The sequence below is a fragment of the Lontra canadensis genome, unplaced genomic scaffold, assembly GCF_010015895.1.
Source record: "Lontra canadensis isolate GAN:19392208 unplaced genomic scaffold, GSC_riverotter_1.0 scaffold38, whole genome shotgun sequence".
In the NCBI taxonomy this organism is placed as follows: Eukaryota; Metazoa; Chordata; class Mammalia; order Carnivora; family Mustelidae; genus Lontra; species Lontra canadensis.
The window spans coordinates 6,464,175-6,489,445 of record NW_022631032.1 but is presented as its reverse complement, the minus strand read 5'-3'; the positions used below and the strand labels follow the sequence as shown (position 1 = coordinate 6,489,445).

Genomic DNA, 25,271 nt, shown 5'->3' with positions numbered 1-25,271 from the left:
TGGGTAGGGTATGTGCTATGGTGAGTGCTGTGAAGTTTGTAAACGTGGAGATTCACAGACCTGTACCCCTGGGGGAAAATATATATATATATATATGTTTATAAAAAATAAAATTATAAAAAAAAAAAAAAAAGAAATGTGTGTATGGTGGGGGTGGGGTCATAGTATCCAAAGGAGCTTTGACATACAGGGCTTATCCAATTGCTATTTTAAAGAACAGGAACCCAGGAAACCTGGAACTTCTGGCAATCTTTGATGGCTCAGGAAGAAGGGGTGTGATGGAGCCCTCAAGGGAGTTTTGACCAGGGCTATGTAGGCAAGAAAGGAGCTCCTTGGAGATGAAGGGCTATCGAAATCACCTTGCCTGATTGTCTTTCCCCCCAGGAATGAGCCTTACCACTAAAACTAGAGAATTAACTCTAAAAGAGACAGAAAAATCTAGAAAGTGCGATGCCATGTTCCAGTAAGTTGGACAATGTATCAAATGTGAATAGTCTTTGAGTAATGCCTTTTGTAGGAATTCACTCTTCTTTTCCAGCTGTACACATCCAAGGATCGACCTTGCAGCACTGTTGATAACAAAAGACCAAAATGCAGCCGGCAAGTCCCATCACTGGGGTTTGGTTAAATAAATGGGGTGTAATTGTCAGGAAAAAAGACCTGTGGAGCACTCTGCAGGGAAAGTGGCAGAGAGACAAGGTGACACTGAGCCACGTGCAGGCAGGCTTCCATGCCACCCACCGCGCAGACCGGAGCAAACGCTACCATCAATGTGGGGCTCGAGTTGAGGCCACAGCCAGGGGCATGCAAGAATTCATCTGCAATCTCATCCCAAAGAATGAAACGATTCTTAACGGTTTTGCTATTAAATTTGCTATCCGTCACATTTTAAATTTCACATGACGGTGCAGGAGCCGAGGTGGCTCGGGATGGTCACCCACGGTTTTGTGACACAGAGTTGATGCTCGCGTCACTGGGAACAGCAGAGAAGCCAGATATTTTTTGGAAAATAAATGTTCCTGGGATTCTTTCTCTTCTCTATTTCCTTTATATTCTCTTTTCGGTCTAGATCAAAGGGGATTCATCATAGATATTGTACATGATTTGGTAATTTTTTCTGCTTATGAGATGTTGAAGTAGAAAAGCTGATGTTCTTTTTTTTAAATCCATTTTCTTTTTCTTTTCTTTTTTTAAGATTTATTTATTTATTTGACAGAGATCACAAGTAGGCAGAGAGGCAGGCAGAGAGAGAGGAAGGGAAGCAGGCTCCCTACTGAGCAGAGAGCCTGATGCGGGGCTCGACCCCAGGACCCTGGGATCATGACCTGAGCAGAAAGCAGAGGCTTTAACCCACTGAGCCACCCAGGTACCCCTTAAAATCCATTTTCTTAAGATGTAAAAATTCCCAAGTAGAATTTATTCTTGAAAGACTCATAACCGAAATGGAGTTAAATACCCAGAATTAAAAAGACTGCTTCAAGGTTATTTTGTTTAACATAATGAATGCTATAGAGAGATGCCAACCCAGCTGACAAATATTAGAATTATTATTTAAACAAATCTCTATTATTCTGCCCTGTAATATTGTAAATTGCTTAACATATGTTGGTTCACAAAACCCATAATGTTCTTCCTAAAGTTCTCCTGCTCACATTTTCTTGCATTACTTTTTCTAAAAGATTTTATTTGGTTATTTGAGAGAGAGAGAGAGAGAGAGAGAGCAAGCTCACGCACCAGTGCTGGGAGAGGCAAAAGGAGGAGAAGCAGCAGACTCCCCACAGAGCAGGGAGTCCGACACGGGACTCCATCCTAGGACCCCGGGATCACGACCTGAGCTGAAGGCAGATGCTGAGCCAACTGAGCCCCCCAGGTACCCCTCTTGCAGTATTCTTTTTAACTCTCAGTCTTTTTCATGTTTATTTGCTATTTTAAAGTGCTTAAGTATGTTTGAACATAAAATTACCAGCTTTCACAATCATTGGTTATCAGGCATTTTACTTTTACAATACTAAACATACATATATCATTCCACTGACAGGATTTGCACGTATGAAACATCAAGTTTCACTTAAAGATTTATCTAGACATGTAAGTGAGTATCATGTATTAGCAGTAAATCTGAGAGGCAGGCCTGTGCCTACTGTGGGAGTCGACATACTGATTTGGTCCAGCGGCAACCTGTGTACCCGTGACTGTAGACCAGGCACAAACTCAGGGTCACTATAAATGACGGTGAAGTACACAGTCCGCACTTAGACTTCCAAAAGCTGAGGCAGAAGGCCAAGTTTTGGCTGAATATCAAAGGTAAAGTCAGACTGGCACATTTTATGTGCACACACAGAAATGTACCCATTTGCACGTGTCTTGTTGCCAGCCTCTATCTAGCTTAGAGAAGGGGAACTTGGGGCCCAGGAATCAAGAATAGGAGACCCAGTGTTCACTGGGCATCTTTTAGTACTGTTTTCTGTTTCTTGTCTGTTTTACTCCATGCATGTATTTCTTTTAAACACCGGCTATATTCATTAAAGAAATTAATTTAAAAATTAATTTAAAATTTAAAAAAAACATATGTTAATAAAAATTTTTTTAAAGATATAAAGAAAGAATACACACACACACACTGAAGGGAAGTTGTGAGCTTACCTTCAAGTAAAGAAAGGCTGCAGATGGTCAAGTGGAAATGTGGCTCTATCTTGGTTATCCCTGCTTATATCCGGGAGAGTTTCATGACACGAGCTATTTGGGGCCCACTCCTCTGGGAAATCAGGGAGACTTGGTGGGGTGGGGGACGTAGAGCCTTGTGTTTGTGAGTCCTCAATGTCCCGGGTATGTGGGGAAGGGTGCTATGTCCCATCAGCCCCTGGACACTGGGTACAGTCCTAGGGAAAACTGTCTCTTTTATTAATGTTTTTTAAAGATTTTATTTATTTCAGAGAGAGAGAGAGAGAGTACACACACGTGTGCGCAAGCATGAGCAAAGGCAGGGGGAGAGAGAGAAACAGACTCCACGCTGAGCAGAGAGCCTGACGTGGGGCTCGATCCCAGGACCCTGGGATCATGACCTGAGCCAAAGGCAGAGGCTTAACTGACTGAGTTTCCCAGACGCTCCAAACTGTCTCTTTTAGAGTGTTTGGAAGGATCTCATGAGTAGGGATGAATTTTCCAATAACTTCAGAGATAGGACTCCAGACCCTGAGGTCTGAACCACCCCCAACCCCCCATAGTCACCAGCGTGGTCACCATAGTCACAGAATTAGAGCCCCCGCTCCTTGAGCATTGGTCATCCTGTTGGCAGCTTGGGATGAGGAGAGAGGCCTTGCCTGAGTCCATGTCAGACTGGCCAAGCGTTCTCCAGTGAATCATCTGGGGTGACCTAGTAGTGTAACTGGAGGCACAGGAGGACCTGAGCAGAGGGCTAGCTAGGACTAGAGCAGCTGGGCCCTGGGAGAAGGCCTAGGGCCAGAGACACCACCTATTTGAAAGACTCTCTTAAGGGACGGAATCAAGCCTTAGGAACTCACAGGGCTGCAGATCAAGACAAGAACCCACTGCTTGATACTAACAGCCAGGTGTCTCTTACCTAACAGAAGCTCCCCTTTTAGAATGTTGCCATTCCGGGGTGCCGGGATGTCTTCGTCAGCTGAGGGTCTGACTCTTGGTTTCAGCTCAGGTAATGATCTCAGGGTGATGGGATCAAGCTCCGTGCTCAGAGGGGAGTCTGCTTGAGATTCTCTCTCTCTCTTTCCCCCCTTGCTCCTCCCCCCACTTGCATGCATGAGCTCTCTTAAGTAAGTAAGTAAATAAGCAAATAAATAAATAAATAAAAGCTTTAGAATGTTGCCATCTTAGGAAACAACATTCGTCCAGTTGGGTCTCCGAGAAAGACATTTTCCCCAGTTCTGTGTGAGGGCAGTGAGATCAGGAGGCTGATTTCTCCAGCAGATGACCCAGCCCTGAGTAGCCCAGCAGAGTCTGAGACACGTTATAGGTGGCAGAAAAAAGGCCCAGTGCCAGGGTGACACCACAGCACTTGGCTAGCAAAGAAAAGATGGAAAAAATACTATGTACAAGATTTTTTCAAAAGCTCTGGGAATCATAGAATTTGGCAGGGATCCTGGGCCCAACCCTTCCATTTCATCGGCCAGAAAACTGAGACCCACAATGAGGAAGAGATTTGCTGAGGCCACACAGCTGGTGAGTGATAAAGCTAGAGACTCTGAGCTCTTGGTCGTCTGTCTGTCCAGCATCTCCCCCACAACAAATACCCAGAATGGCTACAGTGGGACAGGTGCCTGTCCATTGCCAGCTGCCAAAGCAAGTTTGGGTCAATATCTTCTGTCCCCAGATGACACATACCAAGTAAGACTACATTTTCTTCCTTTCTTTCTTTTTTTTTTTAAATATTTTATTTATTTATATGTCAGAGAGAGGGAGAGAGAGTGAGTGCACAAGCAGGGGGAGCGGCAGGCAGAGGGAAAAGTAGGCTCCCTGTTGAGCAAGGAACCCCATGTGGGACTCCATCCCAGGACCCTGGAATCATGACCTGAGCTGAAAGCAGATGCTTAATGGACTGAGCAACCCAGGCGTCCCTAAATTTTCATTTTGAATATGAAGGCTTGAATTGTGCTGTATGACTTTGGAATCAGGACTTGGAAGCCAGCTCCTCAGAGATCTGACCCTCACCCGGGAGTACCGCCTCTTGTCAACAGTACCTCCCTGGCTCTGTGGGGAGATTGTCTCCTTGCAAGATCAATGGGCTATTCACCTTGGATGCATGAGGGTTATGACTGACCTGCTCAGAGACACAGCTGTGATCCAGCGGCTCCTGTACTCTGGGCATAGCTATCCCCCACTGTGGCCCGTCTCTGCCACCCAAGAGAGAACCCCTGGGTTTTGTTTTTCATCAAAACCTCATTTGCAGGGCACCTGGGTGGCTCAGTGGGTTAAAGCCTCTGCCTCCGGCTTAGGTCATGATCCTAGGGTTCTGGGATCAAGCCCCACATCGGGCTCTCTGCTCAGCAGGGAGCCTGCTTCCCCCTCTCTCTGCCTGCCTCTCTGCCTACTTGTGATGTGTGTGTGTGTGTGTGTGTGTGTGTGTGTGTGTGTGAAATAAATAAATAAAAATCTTTTTTAAAAAAGATTTTTTAAAAAATCTCTTCTTTAAAAAGAGAGCCCCGCCTCGGGCTCTCTGTTCAAAACAAAAAACAAAACCTCATTTGCCCTGACAGGGAGCAGGGGCCCGTCTATATTTCCTTCTCCCAGAGAAATGAACCTCTCACCTCTCACCTCACACCCTGTGGTTTTTCTCACTCTTAGGCATTCCTCTTCCTCTGCAGAGCATAGGATGTGAGCTCCCTTAAGTCAAATCCCAAACAAATAGTTCCCCAGCCTGGAACTATCTTTACTTCTCTAAGGTAACAGCTTGTTCAGGGCTTTACTTTGTTAGGGTCACTGATACCATGTAGGGTGTACAGGAAAGAAATGTGTCCCCAGGCTCTATGTTCTTGAGCTTCATGTTGCTAACAGTGACAAGACTCATTACTTTAGGGTCATTCATGCAAAATCAGAGCAATTTTCATTTAAAAAAAAGTCTGTAGCTCTATGTAAAAAATCCAAACATTTGTGTGTCCAAGAAGGCATATGATCAGTTCGAGAAATATTTCAATCTTTCTGACCAAGGATTAATATATTTATATACAAGAGTTCCTTTGTATACTTTATATGCAAAGCAGTAGGGAAAAGATCACCACCTAAGAGAAAAAGTACAGAACACCTCCCTTAAAACATAGACATGCAAATGACCAATATGTGTATAGGGGAAATGATCCCTCACTAAATATGTTTAAATGAAAATTTAAACAATTGCACTTAAAAAGCTTGATAACAAGCACATGGATTCTCTAGGTTGAAATTCTGGGACCCTCACTGACTAGCAATGTGACTTTGGGCAAGTTACTTAAATTTATTAAATGTCAGTTTCCTCATCTGAGAGTTGGCCTGTGAATAGGACATTTATCTAAGGATTGCTGTGAGAACCGAAGCAGGTATCAGTGCCCGCCCCCTGATCCAGTGTTTGGAGGGGATAGGACTTATCAATGTTGGCTACTAGGGTTAGTAATCGGAAAATAGGAATATGCTGCTAGAGGGAGTGTGTTCTCATCAGCAAAAGACCTGGCCAGAGGTGTTGAGACCCTTCACTCCTGGGAATTTATCCTAAGGAAATATAGTCAGAGATGAGGATAAGAAGTTCCCTAAAAGTATTTTTTTGCTAAAGAAAATTTTGAAACAAATGAATGGTCTCAATAAATTATGAGAAATTTATGTAATAGAGTGGTATATGTCTATAATAGAGTAAAATAAATGTATGTAATAGAGTAGATAAATCCATGTAACAGAAATAGAATTTATATAAGAGTGTTTTAGGCCAGTATTTTTCAAATATTATGCAAACTTTTCAAAGTAAATCTTCCTCCATGGTGTAAACAAATGAAATATATAAAAACTGAACTCTCTCTTTCAAGGGGGGAAGGGTGGGAGTACATTGGTACCTGTGGAGCTCTGCATACAAGGTCTTCTCTCCACTCCCTGACCCTTTCCTAGGGCAGCCCCCGAAAGGGGTCTGAGGCTCCCAGAATTTTTAACAATGTGGGGAAATAGGGACATAACGTTACATATCAAAATCAGAACAATACCTCTGAAACTAATAACACATTATATGTTAACTGAATTTAGATAAAAAATAAATACATTTTAAAAATCAGAATAAAAACCATGTATGTGGTGTATCTTAATTTTATCAAACTCACACACAGCTATAAAAAAAAAAAAAAGCCTGGAAGAGAACATAATGAAATAATAATGGCTATTTCTTGGTTGGATTTGGAGAATTTGTATTTTCTTTTCATAAGATTTTTGGGTTTTTTCGCACCCAATTTTTTTTTAATTTTTTTAAAAATTATTTATTTATTTTATAGGGGAGGGCAGAGGGAGAGGGAGAGAGAGAATCTCCAGCAGAATCCCCATTGAGCTCTGAGCCTGGCAGGGCTCGATCTCATGATGGAGACGTCATGACCTGAGCCAAAATCAAGAGCCCAATGCTGAACTCACTGAGCCACCCAGGTGCTCGTCCCCAAATTTCTTTAATGAACATGTACCATAGTTATAATCAGGAAAAAAAATCATTTAAAATGTTTTATTCCTGGGGCACCTGGGTGGCTCAGTGGGTTGGGCCTCTGCCTTCGGCTCAGTTCATGATCTCAGGTTCCTGGGCTCAAGCCCCACCTCGGGCTCTCTGTTCAGAGGGGAGCCTGCTTCCCTTGTTCTCTGCCTGCCTCTCTGCCTACTTGTGATCTCTGTCAAATAAATAAATAAATAAAATCTTCTAAAAAAATGTTTTATTCCTTTCTTTCCCAATATCTACCCAACATTCGGTTGGCAACAAAAGTTAGGGCTTGTCCATTTAACACCTCCCCATGATTAAAAAAATAAAAAGTGTGCTATATCTGTATTACAAGCTATGCTTAAGTCGACCTACAGTGTTTTAATTACTACAATTATATAAATATCATAGTTGCACCAAGTGACAAGCAATGATTACATTTCCCATTCTGTCTGCTCTTTTGTTTTTCCTCATGTTAACAATTATCTCATATTTGGAAGGAAGGGGTTGTGACAAGGACAGCACAGAAGAAGGGGATCTAGAGTATTTGTGAAAACTCTATCTCTTGACCTGGATGGTCATTACAAAGGTATTAACCCTATACACAGTAAGCTATACTTTTGTCCTGTGTGGTTTTCTGCACCTGTATTTTATTTTAATAAAAATGCTTTTTAAATAAATCATTTAAGAACCAAAAAAATGCTTTTTTTCCTTAGTTTTCTTTGGACCCAAACTTAAGTCTTTCTGTACACAGTTTTATAAAATAACAGTTTTTTTTAAAGATTTACTTATTTATTTTAGAGACAGTGTGCATACATAGGGTGGGGTGGGGAGGAACATAGGGAAAGGGCGAGAAAATCCTAAGCAGACTCCGCTAAGCATGGAGCCTGACAGGGGGCTCGATCCCACAACCCTGAGATCATGAACTAAGCTCGAATCAAGAGTTGGACACTTAACCAATTGAGCCATGTAGGTGTCCCTAAAATAATGGTTTTATAAAATAAATCTTCATATAATTTTTCATACAAATCTGCAAGGTAACCCGCCTGTTCATTTTTCCTGGCTCTCTCTGGATGCATGCTCTCCTCCTACACTAACCTAGATTGTTGCTCTCTGGGCCTGTCGCATCACTGTCAGCCTAATATCTGTCCTCCTCCCCTTTCTGTGTTACATACCCTTTCCCTTGGATCCACATTTTCTTTGTTTTCTCTTGTTTCACCAAAATAAGAGTACATGTGATATATGTTTTTTGAGATTCTTCATGTCTAAAAATGTCTTTATTCTACTCGTATGACTCATAGTTTGGCTGGGTATAAAATTTACAACCAAATATTATTTTTACTTTGGAATCTGAGGATAATTTCCACTGCATTCTAACTTTAAATCTTGTTAGTAAAAGGTTTATACTATTCATATTCCTAAACCTTTTTGTCTGTTAGAATCTTCTCTTCAAGGCTGTTGTTTTGAAATGTCACATGTCTGTCTCTTGGTCCTAGGTACTGATCTGAAGACCTTATCTTTTGGTTCTGGCAAATTTTCCCATAGTCTTTCTTTGATAATTTCCTCCTGTGAGTTTTTCAGTGTGCTGTTAGACCTCCTGGATTGATCCTTTAATTTTTTTAAAGATTTTATTTTAAAAAGATTTTATTTATTTATTTGAGAGAGAGAGTGAGAAAGAGATCACAAGCAGGGGAGAAGGATAGAAGGAGAGGCAGACTCCCCACTGAGCAGGGAGCCCCATGTGGGACTCAATCATGACCTGAGCAGAAGGCAGATGCTTAACTGACTGAGTCATCCAGGTCGCCAAGATTTGATTTTTTTAAGTCATCTTTACACCCAACATCAGGCTCAAACTTACAACCCTGAGATCAAGAGTCACATGCTCCACCAACTGAGCCAGCCAGGTGCCCTCAGTCCTCTAATTTTTTTTTCTCTCCTATTTTCCATTACTTTATCTTTTCATTCAACTTTTTAGGGGAACTCCTTTTATCGTTAAATCTGTTTATTTTTTTCTGCTGTCATTTTTTTTAAGTTCTAAGAGGTTTAATTTGTCCCTTTTATTTTATCTTATTATTTCAGGAATGCAATATCTTATTCTGAAGAATTATGGTGTCTTTGAAATGTTCTCTATATGCACCATCTCTGTTTTCATTGAGTTCCTCTTGGTCTTCCCTTCATGTTGGCACTTTTTTCTGATGTTTGTGACCCTTATCTGCATGTTCCTGTTTATGAGTCAGGTGCTAAAAACTGACTCATGTTCTGTGTACTCGGACACTGCTTGTTAATGACTGTACTTCACTGTGAGACTGTTGCACAGATGACCAGCTGACTTATTTCTTCAAATTCCATAGACTTAGAGTGCTTCTTCAAAGAATCCTCTTCCAGTCTCCTGCCTAGAGGAGGGGATGGGGAGAAGCTTGGTTGCCAGAATCTTGGAGTTAGTCAAAAAGGAAACTGCTGCATCCCACCAATAATCATAGTGTGTTTCTTAACCCTCTAGTTGTCCAAACAGACTCTCACCACATACCCACTTTGCTCCTGGTATCTCCATGTCCAGTCTAGTTCAGTCTCAAGGGAATATACTTATTGCCTTCTGTGGAGAGAAAGGAGTAGTGACTTAGGTTTAACACTAGAGAATGACATCATCTTGAGGGTCTAGCTGAAGCTTAAACAGTTTTTCAACCAACACCTCATTTTTAGGCTCCCACCTTAACCCCACCTTCCTGATACCAGGTCTTCCAATTTGCTGATTCCGAAATTGCTTAGGTGCTTAGGTTCGACCCATGCCCACTCCTCCAGATGATTTCTGTTCCTCTATCTGCTTTCTGTATTCATGTACTATGATTTGGGATTATAGCTATATCCTAATTTTATTGAAAATAGTGACAGCTTTTGTTTTTTGTCCTCTCGGCTTTTGGAGTGATATTGAGAAAAGAAATGTCTCATACCACCATTTAAAAATCCCTAAGTCTGCCTTGGCTTTTACCTATAACTGTGTTTATATTTTTTGTTTTTTGTAAACTTCAAATTTTCTACAATAAACATGTATTACTTTAATGACAAGAAAACATACATACAGAGTTATCTAAAAACAAGATGACCCAAGAAGGCCTAGAGCGCCCAACCCCACATTTCCCTTCCCCTTTGGCTGAGCCAGCTGAGCCTAAGAAGCACCCTCTTCTTTCATACCTCAGCTTCCTGACACTACACAGTCATCCAGGTGGCCTCAAACACCTGCCAGAGAGAACACAGCCTCCACGAAGAACATTCTTGGCTTCCTCATCTGTGGGTCAGGGCTGGCTATAGAGCAGCTTTTGCCAACCACGCAAGCTCATTTGCATGCAGTGTGGAGCCCTTTAATGCATTCTGATGGTCATGCATCCAAAGACACAACAGTTTTGTTTTGTTTTTATTAATAAAAAGAGAATTCAATGTGTGTGTGTGTGGTGTTTTTCCATTGCACCCATAGGCTTTTCATTCCCACCAATGTCATTCCAGTCAATAGGGGATGAGCATTAGCTAGGTACTCTCCATTACTACTTCCTACAGACCTATCCAGTCCTCCACTTGGACATAGAGTGGCCCTTGAGAAGGAGGCCCTGGGCCCTTGGACACTCTTAAGCTTCACTTGCCTCTACCAGGTCCAAGAGAATCAGAGACCTCAAGATCTAACACACCCTTGGTTCCCTGCACTCATGTTAACAGGAACCTGGTGAGAAACCCCAAAGCAGAAATACTCCTATGTCCCCTGAGCTCTCTCTGATTGGGCTCCACCCTGCCCTGAGGACACCACTACTTCATTTGTCCCAGAAAGGACAAGGGATTGTAGGACTGGGGCCCAGGAATGCGCTTTTCCTCCTCCTTACCCCTAGGATCATAAGCCTTAAAGCCTGACCTACAAGTAGAATTCGCTGGGAGTCTTGGGGGAATTGATCCAGCCAATTAAGTTGGGAAATTGCGCTCTGAATTGAACATGTCCATCCACTTATCTCTCTTTCTGACTTGGGCTGAGGCTTCGAGGTTATTTTTACTTAATCCAGCAAAAACTATATTGGGCTTCTCCCACTTCACTGGTTTATTCATTGTTTCAGTCAGCTTTGGTTTTTTTTTTTTTTTTTTATTAAACTTAGCCTTATAAATACGTCATAAATTAACCCCCATCAATACTCCGCTGCTGCACTCATGCATTTCCTTTCTGGAGCTGTTGCCCAGAAGAGCTGCTAAGGGAACAAGCAGAAAAATCTCCAGTTGTGTTGTCTTCGGTGGACCTTGTGTCCCTACTTATGAATTTGTCCCTCATCTCTTTCCCAAAAAGGGTTTAGAGCAGCAAGTGTGTATGTACATATTGTCACTTGTGAAAAGATACCCTCTATGAAAGTCAAATTCTCTGTGGATCACTCCCTCCCCTACTGAGAAGACCACCTATTACCCCAGTGCACTGCTCGGCTTGACGAGCCCACGCTGAGAGGAGCCCACACACATAGGCACGAAGACAGAATTACATTTGGAGACTGGATATCATCTTTAATTAATAATGCCACAGCCCAACATCCTTCTTGTTGCTGTAGCATGTTGAGTGTGTATATACGTGTGTGTGAGTGTGTGCATATGTGTGTGTGTGTGTGTTCCTGAACATACGAAGGGCCAGCAGAGACTCCCAGGCAGGTCTCAGCCAACAGCTCTACCGAGCAACAATCGAAGACAGTCTCCATAGTGGCACAGAGGGTGGACTCCTGCCTCCCTTTCTCTCGGACCACATTTCCTGAATTCTGAGGGCAAAGCTGAGGCCTGCGCCATCCCAGATTAAAGGGCTTCTTAGCAAAGATCGATCTTCAGTCCCCAGCCCTCACTGCCTCTGACCAGAGGAGGGATGTCTCCTGGGCAAAGCACAGACTGCTAGGCAAAGGTGGACAACCTGGGCCAGCCTTGGTCCCCAGGTCACACTGGGGCAGCACCACAGTGGCCCAGCCTTGGGCAGAGAATTCGCAGCTTCTGGGACCATTTGCTTAGTTCCTCTCAGAGATAATCAGGGTGGAGGCTAGACCCTTCCTGGGGCCAGCCAGAGAGGGACAGCTTTGGCCCATGGGGGCCATGTGAGCCTCATTTCCAGCCCAAACCTAAAAGTCTGCTGTCCTGCCATCTCCACTCTCCAGCTCCTCACATGTCCAGTAGGTCCACAGCCCAGACACGGCAGGGGAGATCATCACGGTAGTGGGTCGCAAGGAGGCCATGAGAGACCTGGGCTGAGCTGGAAGTGCAGCCATGTGCCAGCCCTCTCTCCCATGGTCACCACCAGCCAGAGCTCTTTGAAGTTGGATGGGACCCCCCCAAGGCAAGGCAGCAAGTTCTTGGCCTAGTGCAGAAGGAGAAAACCAAACTGGCTCCGCCGTCCCATTTCCACCTGTTCTGTGTCTCAAGAAGGCGAGGAGCCCAGGTCCCCAGAACAGTGTTATCAGCTGTTGGGGAAGCACCGTTGTCCAGGCGAGGCCTCGGGCCGGAAGCTGTGTTTGTTCAGCGGGCTGGGATAGTAGGTGGTTGTGTACACATTGGTCTGCTGCAAAGGGTAGAAATTGGCTCTGTCATCGGGGATCAGGTTATTCTTGTTCAGGGTCTGTGGAAGAAGGAAGGAACCAGAGAGGAAAGGGTAAGCGAGAGATGGGGAAAGGGGACAGGCCAGGGCAAGGGGATCAGGCACCAGGCAGTGAAAAAACATTCTGGCCGCTAACACAGTTCACACCACCAGGGCGCCCTCCCCAGTGCCCAGCCCAGTTCAGCCCAACTCAGGGCCAGAACCCAGACACCCTTCACCCCACAGCCTCTGTATGAAGGCTCCCACCTTGAACTCCATGGGCGTGTACTTCTCATTCTTGGGGGTGCCCCCACCCTTGTAGTGCAGGTGGTTGGGGGTGGCGGGGTGGACGAGTGTGGATTCCTGGGACTGACGTTGGCAGTGCTGGCAGGACAGGTACACTGCCAAGGTCAGCAGCCCGGAGCCCAGGAAGCAGGAGACACCTGTGGCTACCAGGTGGATGAGACTGAACCCTGGGAGAGGAAGAAGCAAGTGGTAAGGGTAGGCCCACTGTGAAGAGAAGAGACTCCACTCCTGACTGCCTCCCAAGAAGAGGCTCTGAGACATAAAGGAAAGGGTTTTGAGGCCAGAGCCACTGAAAGCAGGAAAGCTGGGCAGTCTGCCACCAGGGGCCTCTCTCACAGGACACCTGTGGTTGAGGTAAGAGGAGGCCACCAGAGGGGGTGGAGCTGGGTGACTCTTCCTGAATACAGGTTTGGTAACTGCCTCCTTAGTTGGGGGGCAGAGATGGAACCTCTCGGACCCCCCATACACGGTCCAGAGCAGGTTTGTCTCTCTGGAGCAGGAAGTGGAGAGACTCCAGATTTCAGAGTAGAGCTGGTCTCCTCTTTGGGGAGAAGAGGTGGAAAGAAAGTGTCATGAAGTGGGGCAGGTTCCTTTTACCTCCACAGCCGGTGGCCTCCTCCGTGCTGGAGGCAGGCAGGATCACTGTGGGAAGACAAGCGAAGAGGGGTGTAGGTAAGAGAGAAGGTTCCCTCTGGGGTGAGGGATATCTCTAGGAGGACCCCTGGGTCAGCGCTGAGCTATGGGACATGGTCTGGAGGCCTTCATTCCACTCTGTCCCCACTCAGACCCTGTCTCTAAGAGGGGTTAGCCCATTGACTAGAGAAAGGGCAACAGCCCCAAGCAGGCGCACCGCCCACCCTCGTGTTCCATCTGAGACCCGCTAAGGTTCTTTAGAAGGGGAAGGAGGCTGGGAGCTCAGGGTGGGAAGGGCTGGGGTGAAGCCTCTGGCTTCAGGGCCTACCAGGAATCTCGCTGTAGGGGCAGGGACGTTTCTGGCTGCTGTTTCCGGCACAAGTGCTGGGCGCTGGGACCAGCTCTTCACAGTGCCGGCTGCGGCTCTGGGCTCCATCCTCAGTGCACGCGCTCCACTCAGACCACGGGGACCAGCCTTCTGTGGGTTGCAGGCTGGCTTGAGTTTAACCGACCTGGGCCCCCCCTGAGGTTGATCAGAGGGATCCAAGGGGCTCCCCAGCCCTGGCCCAATGTTCTTAATACCTGGGCAAGCCTGTGTCGCACACAGTGCCTCCTCTGTGTGCAGACCAAGACAGATGTCCTCGCCTGCGGAGGGCGCAGGGCTGGTGCAGGACCTTGTGCGTTGGTAGTGGCCTCCGCCACAGGAGGCTGAGCATGGGGACCACGAGGTCCAGCAGGACCAGGCACCACGCACTACAAGGGGATGGGGTGTGTGAAGGGGGCTGCAGGCGCAGGCGGGACCCAAGACAGACTTCTACCCTATCCCAAGTTAGGCCACTCTGCCCTGGACCACCCTGACCCCATCACCTGCACCCCCACCCCCCCGCCCATTTTTAGGGACTGCCCCTTCCTCCTCAGGGGTGCAGGGGGAAATGCAGGATGCAGAGGTGACATCAAAAACCAACCCCACTGCAAATCTAGCCTCTAATCTGGCTAACCTGTTAGGGGAGAGAAAAAAGTGACAGGGAAGATGAGGAAAGGACCCCCCCCTCTGCGGGAGAAGAGGTCTGTGGTCAGGCCACAGACTTGCTCTAGGGCCCACTCTACAGAGTTGGCAAAAAGAAGAGGTCATCTGGGTATGAGCCAGGTCATATGGGTCTCACAAATGGGGGCTCCCTGAGCCCAGGGTCACCTGGACAAGCCTGGGGGTTACAGTCCTGGTACTCAGCTGCGTCGCCTACACACGGCAGGCCTCCGTTGCGGGGCTCCGGGTTCGTGCACGTTCTCTTGCGGACGCGGAAGCCCAGCTCGCAGTCCCGGGAGCAGGACGACCACGGGCCCCACGCGGCCCAGCCACCGCTCACCGAATGTGGGGAGGTGCCCCCGCTGCGTAGGAGATCCTCCACCAGGGCTGGGTGGGGCACGGGTGGGGATACTGGCCTCAGTGAGGAGCACACCCCACGGCCCCACTCCCACCCCACAGGCCTCCCGCTCCTTCCAAGCCAACGCGATCCATCTCCCTGCTCTCTGTCCGACTCTGGCCTCCCCCAGTCCCGCGCCAGCGCTCTGGGCCTGAGAGGGAGTGGGGCGCGGCGCTGTACCGTCGGTGTCACAGGCTCCCGAGCCGTCCGCTGGGCAGGTTCTGGTCTCTGTCCTCCTCCTGCCAAACTGCAGGCCGTGGGGGTCAGGCAGGGGCGCGCGGCACGTGAAGCGGAAGCGCTGCTCCTGCCGCGCCCCACCCTGAGTCACGTTCACCGGCAGCCACGGTGTCCACGGCGTGTTGCGCCTCACTTCTGGGCAGCCCTCGGGGTTGCACGTCTTGAATTCCTTGGGGATGGGAGCGGGCGCTGTCTGGTAGACCTGCAGCCCCAGGCCTGCCCTGCGGCCCCGCCTCCCCCCACCCTTCCCTGGGGGCAGGTCCTCGACTGGGCCTCACCACGCCACAGCCAGGGCAGGAGTTGCCGTTCTCACACGACCGCCGCCGCGATTGCACGCCGCCCCCACAGTTGTTGCTGCACTTGTTCCAGGAGCCCCATGACGCCCAGAAGATAGGCACCGGGCAGGGCGTGTTTTCGTTACAGAACCTGAGGGGAAGGGTGTGTGGGGGGAGCAGTCATCGCACTAGGGAGCAGGCACCCCCTTCCCTAACAAGAGGTCACTAGGAGTGCAAGCCTGAGAAGGACAAGAGTCCACTGGCTCACTCGTAGAATCCAGGCCACTTCCTAGGGGGCCGGGCAGGTCTGGGACTGCAGGGCTAGCTTGCCTCCAAAACCTCTGGCCACACTCTCGCTCACCGCTCCTCCCGGCTCTTGCCCACACAGATGCGGCCACCGTGGCGGGGCGCGGGGTTGCTGCAACTTCGCTGGCGGACCTGGAATCCGATCCCACAGGACGTGCTGCATAGGGCCCACGAGGACCACGGGGTCCACGCCCCATTCCTGGTGGGGTCAGAGGGGACAGGAACAGGTGACCCTCCGACTTCTAGCTACTCAGATCTATCTATATCTGGGCAGGTGGATTTTATATTGTTATTAGACAGTGATCCTGGGAAATGGCAGCTCCTAGCCAGGTCGGCTCCTGCAGACTTATTTATTCGTTCCTGTGTTCATTCATTCCTCAAACATGTGTTGAGGGCCTTTTTCCAGGGCTAAGGGCATAGAGATAGGACCCAGGGCCTAGAGATACTAGTGGGGCCAAAGGACACATTCTCTAGAAAAGGCTCCATTTGCCTTTTCAATATGCAAAATTTGTTTCATCTTTCTGGGTTGCCCAACCCTTGCACTCAATGCCACGCTCTCTCCTCTGTTCTCCAACATCCCATGCTTTGCTCCAATCTCAGACACCACTCACTGTTGTCTACTTTGACTCCAATTTTCAAGTTTTGGCTGTATCACTTCCTGGCTGTATGAGCCTGGGCAAGTTACTGAAAATGTCTGTGCCTCATAAAACTCTTATCTTTAAAGTAAGGATAATGATTGTATTCCTACCCCATGAGGTTGTTTTGACAGTTCAGTCAATACATGTGTAGAGAACTGAATTATTTTAAGAGAATCCAGGGTCATACTTATAGAGGATGGCAATCCAGGATGGGCACCAGCTCTGCCTACCGTACCACCATCCCATGCTATCCCTCATGTTTGGAACATCAAGGCTTATCGAGGCCATGATCTGTGACTCCTGGGCCTGTCCAGTTTGTATCAAGAGCCCCCACAAGGCAGAGACTTCTTTCCCACTAGAGTGGAGTGCTTGTATTTTAGCCACCTCTCCAGTTCCCTGCATGGCTCTGAAGTGGTTTCTGTCCCTTTGTGGGAACACCTGTCTGGGGATGCCCCATTTCCTCTATTCCACCCCAGCCCCTTTCCCAGTCCAAGGCAGCCACCACCCAGGTATCTTCACAAACCTGGAACAGTTGGCAATGTGGATGGCTGGCCCCAGGCAGTCTCGGCCCCCACAGCGGGGTCGGGGGGAGTCACAGGCTCGGGCCCGACAAAGGCAAGAGCCTGAATTGTCCCCATCCAAGTGCTCGCATGGTTGCCATGGTGACCACTGGCCGAAGCCCCCATCCCGAGTCACATTTCGCACCTGCAGATACACATCAGTGGGTCAAAGGAGGCAGGGAGAGGGAAGATACCAGGTCCCAGGGGACACGGGGATACTGATGGAGAGTCACAGCATGAATTGGGGGGAGAGGTCCCAGGTGGGGAGCATGAGAGGGTTCTCACAGGACACGCTGTTATGTTCTGGGTCCAGAGGCTCATGTTGGAGCTGTCCTCAAGTGTGCTGCAACGTTGCTGCTTCCCGTCCCAGCCGCAGTATGGGTCCCGTGCCCCCAGGCACGCCCTGCCAGACAGAGGTCCTGAGACTCAAGCCTGCTGGCCTCCCAGCCTCACCTGTATCCCATGAACACACCTAGCCACTCCCCTCTGGGTGCCCTGATCCATCCAGTTGCCCTCCACAGTAATAACTAAGCTCACAGTAATAACTAAGCTCACTGAACACCTTCTGTGTGTCAGGAATAATTTTAAACACTTTATGAGCATGAGTTAATTTAACACAACAACCTAATGCAGGAGGTACTGTTATTATCCCCATGTTATATGGAGGAAACCCAGAAAGCTGAACAAGGACTCAAACCCTTGCCTTCCAGGGCCCACACACTTAACCTTGCCTTCCCCAAGCCTGGGTGCCCGTGCTCCCCATCTAGTCCCACAGGAGAAGATAAGGGGAACAGAAATCCAAGGCAGCAGTGCTGTGCCTCTCTGCCAGACACTATGATGATAGCACCGTAAAACATGAGTGATGGATGAGGGACGGTCTGGCTCAGGGTTCTCAGCCCTGGTTGCACACTAGAATCACGAAAGAAGCTTTTAGAAAACACCAACACCTGCCCCGTCCATACAAAAATGTCCAGGGAGGAGGGAGGAGGTTTTAAAAACTCCTATGTGATTCTAATGGGAGCCAAGGTGAGAATTACTGGGATCCACAGCACCACATTTTCATTGTATAAAGGAAGAGACAGTCACAGAGAGGGAAGAGGAGTGTCACCTAGATCACATGAATTACACATGGCAAAGCTGAGGCTAGAGCCTAGACTATTTCTTCTTTTTCTTCTTCTTCTTCTTCTTCTTCTTCTTCTTCCTAGGAGCCCAGACTTCTTTTTTTTTTTTTTTAAGATTTTATTAATTTGTTAGAGAGAGAGAGAGAGAGAGCACATGGGAGCACAGGCAGACAGAGTATCAGGCAGAGGCAGAGGGAGAAGCAGGCTTCCTGCCGAGCAAGGAGCCTGATGTGGGACTCGATCCCAGGATGCTGGCATCATGACCTGAGCCGAAGGCAGCTGCTTAACCAACTGAGCCACCCAGGCGTCCCGGAGCCCAGACTTCTTGACCGTGATTCTTCCACCACGCTCCTGCCTCCCAGCTGGAGGCTGTGTCTGACTTCACCCACTGAGGGAACCTAGCCCCATGCCTCAAGCCACAGGCATAGGGTCAGGGAACACCAAGGCATGATCCCCTCCTGGGTACCCACATGCCTGTGCTGCTCAGCGGCAGGAACCAGAGTCTAGTGCATCAGCATCATGAGAATGAGCGCAGGCTGCCAAGAGAGGGATCACATGGCTCATGTCCCCTTTCCTGGGCTCTCAGGGCTGGTCTATCTGCAATGACCTAGAGAAGGTAATGGTTCACACACCAATGAATGTCCTGGATGCCTCCACTTCTCACATTCTAGGGCTCCTCTCTTCCCTTTCTCCTTCAGATGTATTCATCGTATCCTTGATAGTTTTTCTTTTAAAGATTTTATTTATGTATTTGTCAGAGAGAAAGGGAGAGAGAGAGAGACAGCACAAGGAGGAAGCAAGGAGAGAAGCCGGCAGAGGGAGAAGCAGACTCCCTGCTGAGCAAGGACCCCTGAGGTGGGGCTTGATCCCAGGACCCTGGGATCATGACCTGAGCTGAAGACTGACATTTAACCGACTGAGCCACCCAGGTGTCCCATCCTTTGCAGTTTTTAACAACAACAACGACAAGTTAATGTTGGGGGTGCCTGGCTTGTTCAGTCAGAAGGGTGTGTTATGCTTGATCTCATGGTCATGCATTTGAGCTCTACCTTGGGTGTGGAGATTACTAAAACTAAATAAACAAATAAAACTTTTAAAACAATTAAATCTCTACTAGTAAGATTTCAAGGAGGGGAAAAAGAGTATGGAAATTATGGAATCAGGATTGGCTATTCATTGCTAAGTAAACGGAGTATCAGATTCTGGAGCCTGAAGGAAGTACCCTCTGCCGGGATGAACCCATGCCAACCCCAGGGGATTCTGGGTCCCTTCTGCCTCCCTTTCCCAACTTCCACCCCTTTTACCAGACCTGGCTGCTCCCCAGCAGTGGGCCTGCAAGACAGGGTCTAGAGAGAGCACTGGGAGTGGGGGCAGAAACTGGAGGCCAGGAAGCAGAATAGGCTTCAGGTAAAGGGAGGTGGGGGAGTCCACACCATGATGTGACTCTGCAGAGGGATTTTTGATGGGCCAAAGGGGCCAAGGATGTCAAGGGTGAAAGGAATCTATGAAGGAGTCAAGGGTTTTCTCCTTTTGGTGTCTCCAGGATAGAATCTTTCTTTCCTCTCGAAGCTTCAGGGAGAGTCTCCCGTCAGGTGAGTTCTTTATTTTCAGTGGAGTTCAATGGACCATGTCAGGTTCCAAAGACAAATGAGGTTATATGATAGAGCTCACCAAGCAGGGGGTGGGGCTTCTCCTTGTTGCCAGAGGCAGCTGACGATGCTGCCCCTTGCTCAGGCAGCCCGTGACCTCATTTAAGGGGGGTGATGCCTGGGGCTTCAGTGGGTGAGGCCCATGCTGGACCCCAGCAAGCACACCATGGCCTGCCCGGGAATCCAGAATGCTCAACTGTTACTCAAGAATCTGTTTCCATTTTATTGACTCAAGGACAATTTGTGTAAATTGTCAAATATAAGTGTGTTCGTATTTTCATCTGGGGCCACTGGTTTGATGCAGGGGTGTTTCACCAGCAGAATGCATCAAACTAGACACCATGGGACTAGATACCGTACATAGGCAAAGTAGTCCCAGCAACATGTGGTTTCGAGATTCTGCTCTCTGGCTGACACATGGACCAAACTTGCTGCTAGCAAATCCAGCCCATCAGAACTCACTGAAGCCCACACTCCTGAGGATATTTCCGTCAGGTCTCAGAAGGCAGAATCAAACTCCAGAACCAGCTGATAGGGCACTTCAGAAGCAACACAAATTAAATAAAAGAGAGCCTTGACTAGGGATGAATAATAATAATAAATAAAATTCTATTCATCAGAAACTAATGTCTGTCAGTAGAGAAAATGGAGAAGAGCAGAAAATTTGAATCAGTTTGTACAAGATAAAACCAGATGATTCTTGAGGAATGCAATTTTGCCTCATGCTACTTCTTTCATCTACGGTCTAGCCAGTTCTAGAAGAATTGTTCCCAGTTTTGACTGCAAATTGGAAACTCCTAGGGATCTTTTAAAAAGCTTCAGCAAACAAAATAAAAAACCCACCTATCTCTGGGCATTAGGGACCAACGTTGGCCCAGCCACTGGAAGCTTTTAAACACTCCCCAGGTGATTCTCAGGAGCAGCATGGTGGAGCATTGTTGTTCTGGGGCCATGTTGGTCAGGGTTCCCAAGCCAAGAGACCAAGTGCCTTGTCTTTCCAATCCATGACAGAACAAGAAGGGAGGGAAGAAAAGCCCAGACTGGCCCCAGCACCCTGACTCGGGGTCCCTTACCCTCTCAGCCGGCTCTCAGTTCTCCCAGACAAGAAAGAGACCAGATTGTCCACAGACACGCCTGCTCTGCCCTCCCCTGGTCCTGGCCGCCTGATGGGGCTTACATGGCTCCCCCAGAGCCAATATTCAAGCTCTCTTCCTGGCCACATTCACTGCTTTTGGCCCAAGACCACTCCAAAGCTTACAGAGCAGGGAATGTTCTTAACAAAATTAAAGCTCCAAGGAGAGAATTAAAGCGTGTCTGCCTTTAAAAATGGGTATCAGTTGAGAGTTCCTTTCATAAAAGTGGCCATTAGACCAATAATATATCACCATGTCTTCTTTACTGCACTGTCTCAAGCAGCCATTACAAAAGGGAACAGGTTCATTCCATGGGCTGGGAGGCAGGACAGAGACGGATGGTGTAAGTTGAAGAGCGGGCGGATTCCAGCATGGGGTAGCGCTAGTCTCACAGCGGGAGCTGTCCAAGGTGGAGATTGGGAGCAAGTGGCCATTATTTCAGATGGCCAAGGAGGAAAACCCAGATTTCCTATAGGGAGTGAGGTTGGAAGGAGACTCTCTAAGCCACCCTCCTGAGCCAGCCGGTGTAGACACCCCCACGCCCCCTCCAGTGTGGCATGAAAGGCATGCTGAAAGGAGGGAGGAGGCGGTTCACACATAAAACACTTGCTTTGCAGAGCCTGTCAGCAGCTCATTTCCTCTGCCCCACCTCTTGTGCGCCCCGATCTCTCTCTGGCCAGGCCAGGGTCCTGGGTATGCCCCATGGGGCTGCAGATTTGCCTGAGCCAAAGGAGGGGCTGGAGACAAGCCCCTGGGATTCTGAGCAGTGGAGGGGGCCTGAAGAGACCTCTGCCAATCCACCCTCATCCTCCTGTCAGCTTTGGAAGGAATGAGGTAAAAAAGCATGAAATATCTATGCTAGGACACAGTAAAACCTAAAACCCTGTGACAACCTGCCCCCAACAGCACAAATTCAGATATAGTGTGACAGTTGGCTTCCAGACTCCGGGGTGCACAAGGTTGGTGACTACAGGGCCTCACTCTGGTCATTTTATTAACTTCACGATCATGAGATCTCACATTTTCAGATCTACCTAGAGCCTTACAGCAGCATCTTACTGTACATGTCAAGCACTCTTATCCCAAATTCAGAAATCCAAAGAGGGTGAAATTTTCAAATTCCAAACTGACCTTGTTCTACCTTGCTGTTCCACCTGGACACGGGACGCAACCTCCCTGTCCCTTCTCTGCAGCGTCATGTGAGTGGGGCAATGTCCTGGCGTTTTCCTTCCCCTGGTTCCCCTGCAGACCCTCATATCTGGCCCAGAGCCACACTAGCTCACGCTGGCCAACAGTCTGTCCCCTTGACAATGCCACTCACCACTGTCTTATTGATCTTTGTCAAACACCTATTCACGCTGCCTATCACTCCCTTCCCCGGCTCAAAGACCACTTCAGTGCCCACAGGCGAAGGTTCAGATCCAATCATCCCTTGGCGTTCCCAGCTGGCCTGGGTCCCCTTCCCCACTCCTCTCTTGCACCAACCTCCTCTCAGGTCATATGATCAATGAGCTGAAGGATCAGTCATGTGTGCAAGGCCACTTTGTGCCTTGGGCTGGACGTGGCCCCCTGGTGAAGTCTAAAAACTACTGAGACAGTAGTGGGTTTGCCTTCAAAGGTTTACCAGCTCCTAAGCGACAAGACACACGTGAAAAGTTTAATAACAACACAAGAGTTAAAGCAGAACACAAGGTACGGGGGCTACGCCGTCAGCAGAGAGCCTGCGATTCGTGCCAAGCAGTGCTGCCTGAACCCAGCGTCCCAGGTGCTGAGGCCCCAGAGAGCCCAGGCAGCTGCAGGGCCCCGCCATGCATTTATGGAAATAAGAAGGGAATAAGGACACCAGCTACCATGCATGAGCACTTCCTGAATGGAATTCCCAGTCCTTACAATATCTCTGAACTATCATTTGCTCCATCACAGTTTCCTCCTATTTTCCCCTGAGGAGAAACCTCAAAAGGTGAAGTAGCTTGCTCGGGATCGTGTAGGTAGGAGATGACGGAGCTGAGGGAGAAGCCCAATTCTGCCATGGGAGCCCCGCTTACGATGCCCCACTGTCCCTCCCCACACGTCCGCTACAGGTCCAGACATCCACAGCGCTGGGGGAAATGAGAGTGTCCTGGGCCCATTTCATCTTGTCTCCCTTCTCCCACATCCACAGTCCTGCAAAGTGCTTTGAGCACTGTAGGGCTTAGTAAATGTCAGGTGTTTTGTGGCTGGAGCCAGGGGTTGGGGCCGAGGGGAGCCCGAGTGTCTGCTCTCCCTTTCTTCTTCGCTGGCTGCCACCCCGTGACCATCCAGCCTCCTCCCCGGGCGTCCGGCCCTCTGCTCAGCTCCTGGCACAATCCCACAGGGGCTGGAGCAGGGGTACCATGTGTCTCTCAGATCTCAAGGACAGACAGGCGCGGCCAGGAAGCTTCTGGGTTGCAAAAGCCACGGGAGCCCACATGGCTGCAGCTGTGCCAGCTAAGGCAGCTTTTGATTTATCTCAAAAATGAAGGGGCACAGCTCGGGGGGAGCTTCACATGGTAGGAATCAGAGATACATTTCCATTTGGCTTTGGAATAGGTTTTTGTTTTTCCCCTGAAATGCCAGTGCCGTTATTGCCAAATTCGTGAATCCACTTGAAGCTAAGGTCCCAGAAGCAGTTGGGAAGCAAATACAACCAATAGCTCCACATGGCTCCTCATCTCCACTCCACCCAAGCCAGGCCTCTCTGTTTCTTCTAAGTCACGAAGGAAGCAAAGCAAAAATCTGATGCTGACTCAGAGAGAGAGTCCTCTCTGATCTCCCCATACATCTGGGTAGTAAGTCCCGTGGTTTCAAAGATAAAGACCTTTCTCTGGATTAAAGGGGCTGAGAATAAATCAAGGAAGCTAGAGACGGCTGACAGGACCGAGCTGTGGGGTTGACACAAGGAATAGAGCAGCCACCCTCATTTGGGAAAGCACACACCTCCCCCAGGCAGTGATAAGTGGTATATGCAGACTAGTCCAATTAACCTTTACAAAAAGCCTGCGGATATTTTATGACCCGGGAAGCAAGGTTCAGTGAGGTTAAGTGACTCGTCCAAAGGCAAACAACTGGAGACGGGGTCAGGAAGCCACCCCAGGCGGCTTCAGAGCTCTTCCTCTCCAGAGCCACCTCCGAGGTGTGACTGGCAGGCAGGGTGTAAGCCTGGAGAGGGCCAGGGCCAGGGCTGGCCCGCGCACCCGCCCTGCAACACCTCCCCCACTCCCCGGCCCCGGCTTACCCCCGGCTTACCCCCGGCTTACCCCCGGCTTACCCCTGGCTGCGGTAGGCGGCGCACCTCTCCAGCGGGACCCGCAGCACGCCGTCGCTCAGCCCCACGAAGAGCGCGCGTGCGCTGTGAAGGATGCGCAGGCTGCGCAGGGGCTCGCGGCGCCCAGGGGGAAGGACGTGCAGCTCTTCCAGGTAGCAGCCGCGGAGGCTGCGGCTCGCGGTGGACAGGGCCTTCAGGATGGTGCCCGACTCTGGAGGGGCCGGAAGAAGGGGGCCTTGAAGGCCCAGCCCCGGCCTCGCCCTTCAACCACCTCCCCACCCGGGGCCGGGCCGCGCGCCGAGGGCTCACCCGTGCCGATGTAGAGCACGTGGTAGAGCGTGTCCTTGGCCTGCACCAGGTCCACCACGAGGTGTGAGAAGCGCACGCTGTCCTGGGTGACACAGGGCTCGGGGGTCACCGGCTGCACAGCCTCGCTCATCAGGAACAGGCGCTGGGCGTCCTGCAGGCTGCGCTCCGTCAGGTTCTCATTGGGGCCCACCTCTGGCAGGGTGCCGCACTACAGCGGGGAGGGCGTGGGGGTCACGCGGGCCCAGCCGACGGGCCGCCCCGTCCCCTGTCCTTCCTTATCATAATCCAGGCGGCCACGGGCAGGTCGTGATTACCCGATCCCGGCCCCGCCACCCCCACCCTGATATCCTCCCTCCGTTCCCTGCAACCCCTTCCTGCGAGGAGAGATACCTCTTCCTTGAGAACTAAGGGAAATGAGGCTGGGAAGATGCGGAGGAGGGACCTGCGAGGGACAGTGAAGGGGGGGGGCGCGGAGGATGAAAAAGGGGCTGGGTTATCGAAAAATGAATCGTTTGAGTGTGGATATCAAGTGTCCTGAGATTTTCTACTGTTTCTGTAGGTGCTCCTCCCCCATGTTGGGCCACAACCTGCCTTCCCCATCCTGTGTTCCTACCCCTCCCAGTTCTTGTGCCTTCTAAAGCGGAGCTGGAGGGCAGCTACCATTTATGCAGC

The 25,271-nt window shown here is 49.2% G+C and overlaps 1 protein-coding gene across 1 annotated transcript in view; it reads right to left on the bottom strand.

Annotated features, from left to right (window-relative positions):
- Nucleotides 1-11,774: 11,774 nt before the first annotated feature.
- SEMA5B (semaphorin 5B) overlaps nt 11,775-25,271 on the bottom strand; it is a 46,107-nt gene continuing 32,610 nt past the window's right edge. Inside the window, exons 10-22 of the mRNA XM_032869512.1 lie at nt 24,600-24,807; nt 24,294-24,501; nt 17,390-17,507; nt 17,068-17,249; nt 15,962-16,105; nt 15,604-15,751; nt 15,269-15,494; nt 14,860-15,078; nt 14,250-14,420; nt 13,996-14,145; nt 13,632-13,676; nt 12,996-13,201; nt 11,775-12,770 (exon numbers count right to left, since the gene is read on the bottom strand). Coding sequence (XP_032725403.1) covers nt 12,612-12,770; nt 12,996-13,201; nt 13,632-13,676; nt 13,996-14,145; nt 14,250-14,420; nt 14,860-15,078; nt 15,269-15,494; nt 15,604-15,751; nt 15,962-16,105; nt 17,068-17,249; nt 17,390-17,507; nt 24,294-24,501; nt 24,600-24,807 — 2,184 coding nt within the window. The 3' untranslated portion in view covers nt 11,775-12,611. The remainder of the gene's footprint in view (nt 12,771-12,995; nt 13,202-13,631; nt 13,677-13,995; nt 14,146-14,249; nt 14,421-14,859; nt 15,079-15,268; nt 15,495-15,603; nt 15,752-15,961; nt 16,106-17,067; nt 17,250-17,389; nt 17,508-24,293; nt 24,502-24,599; nt 24,808-25,271) is intronic.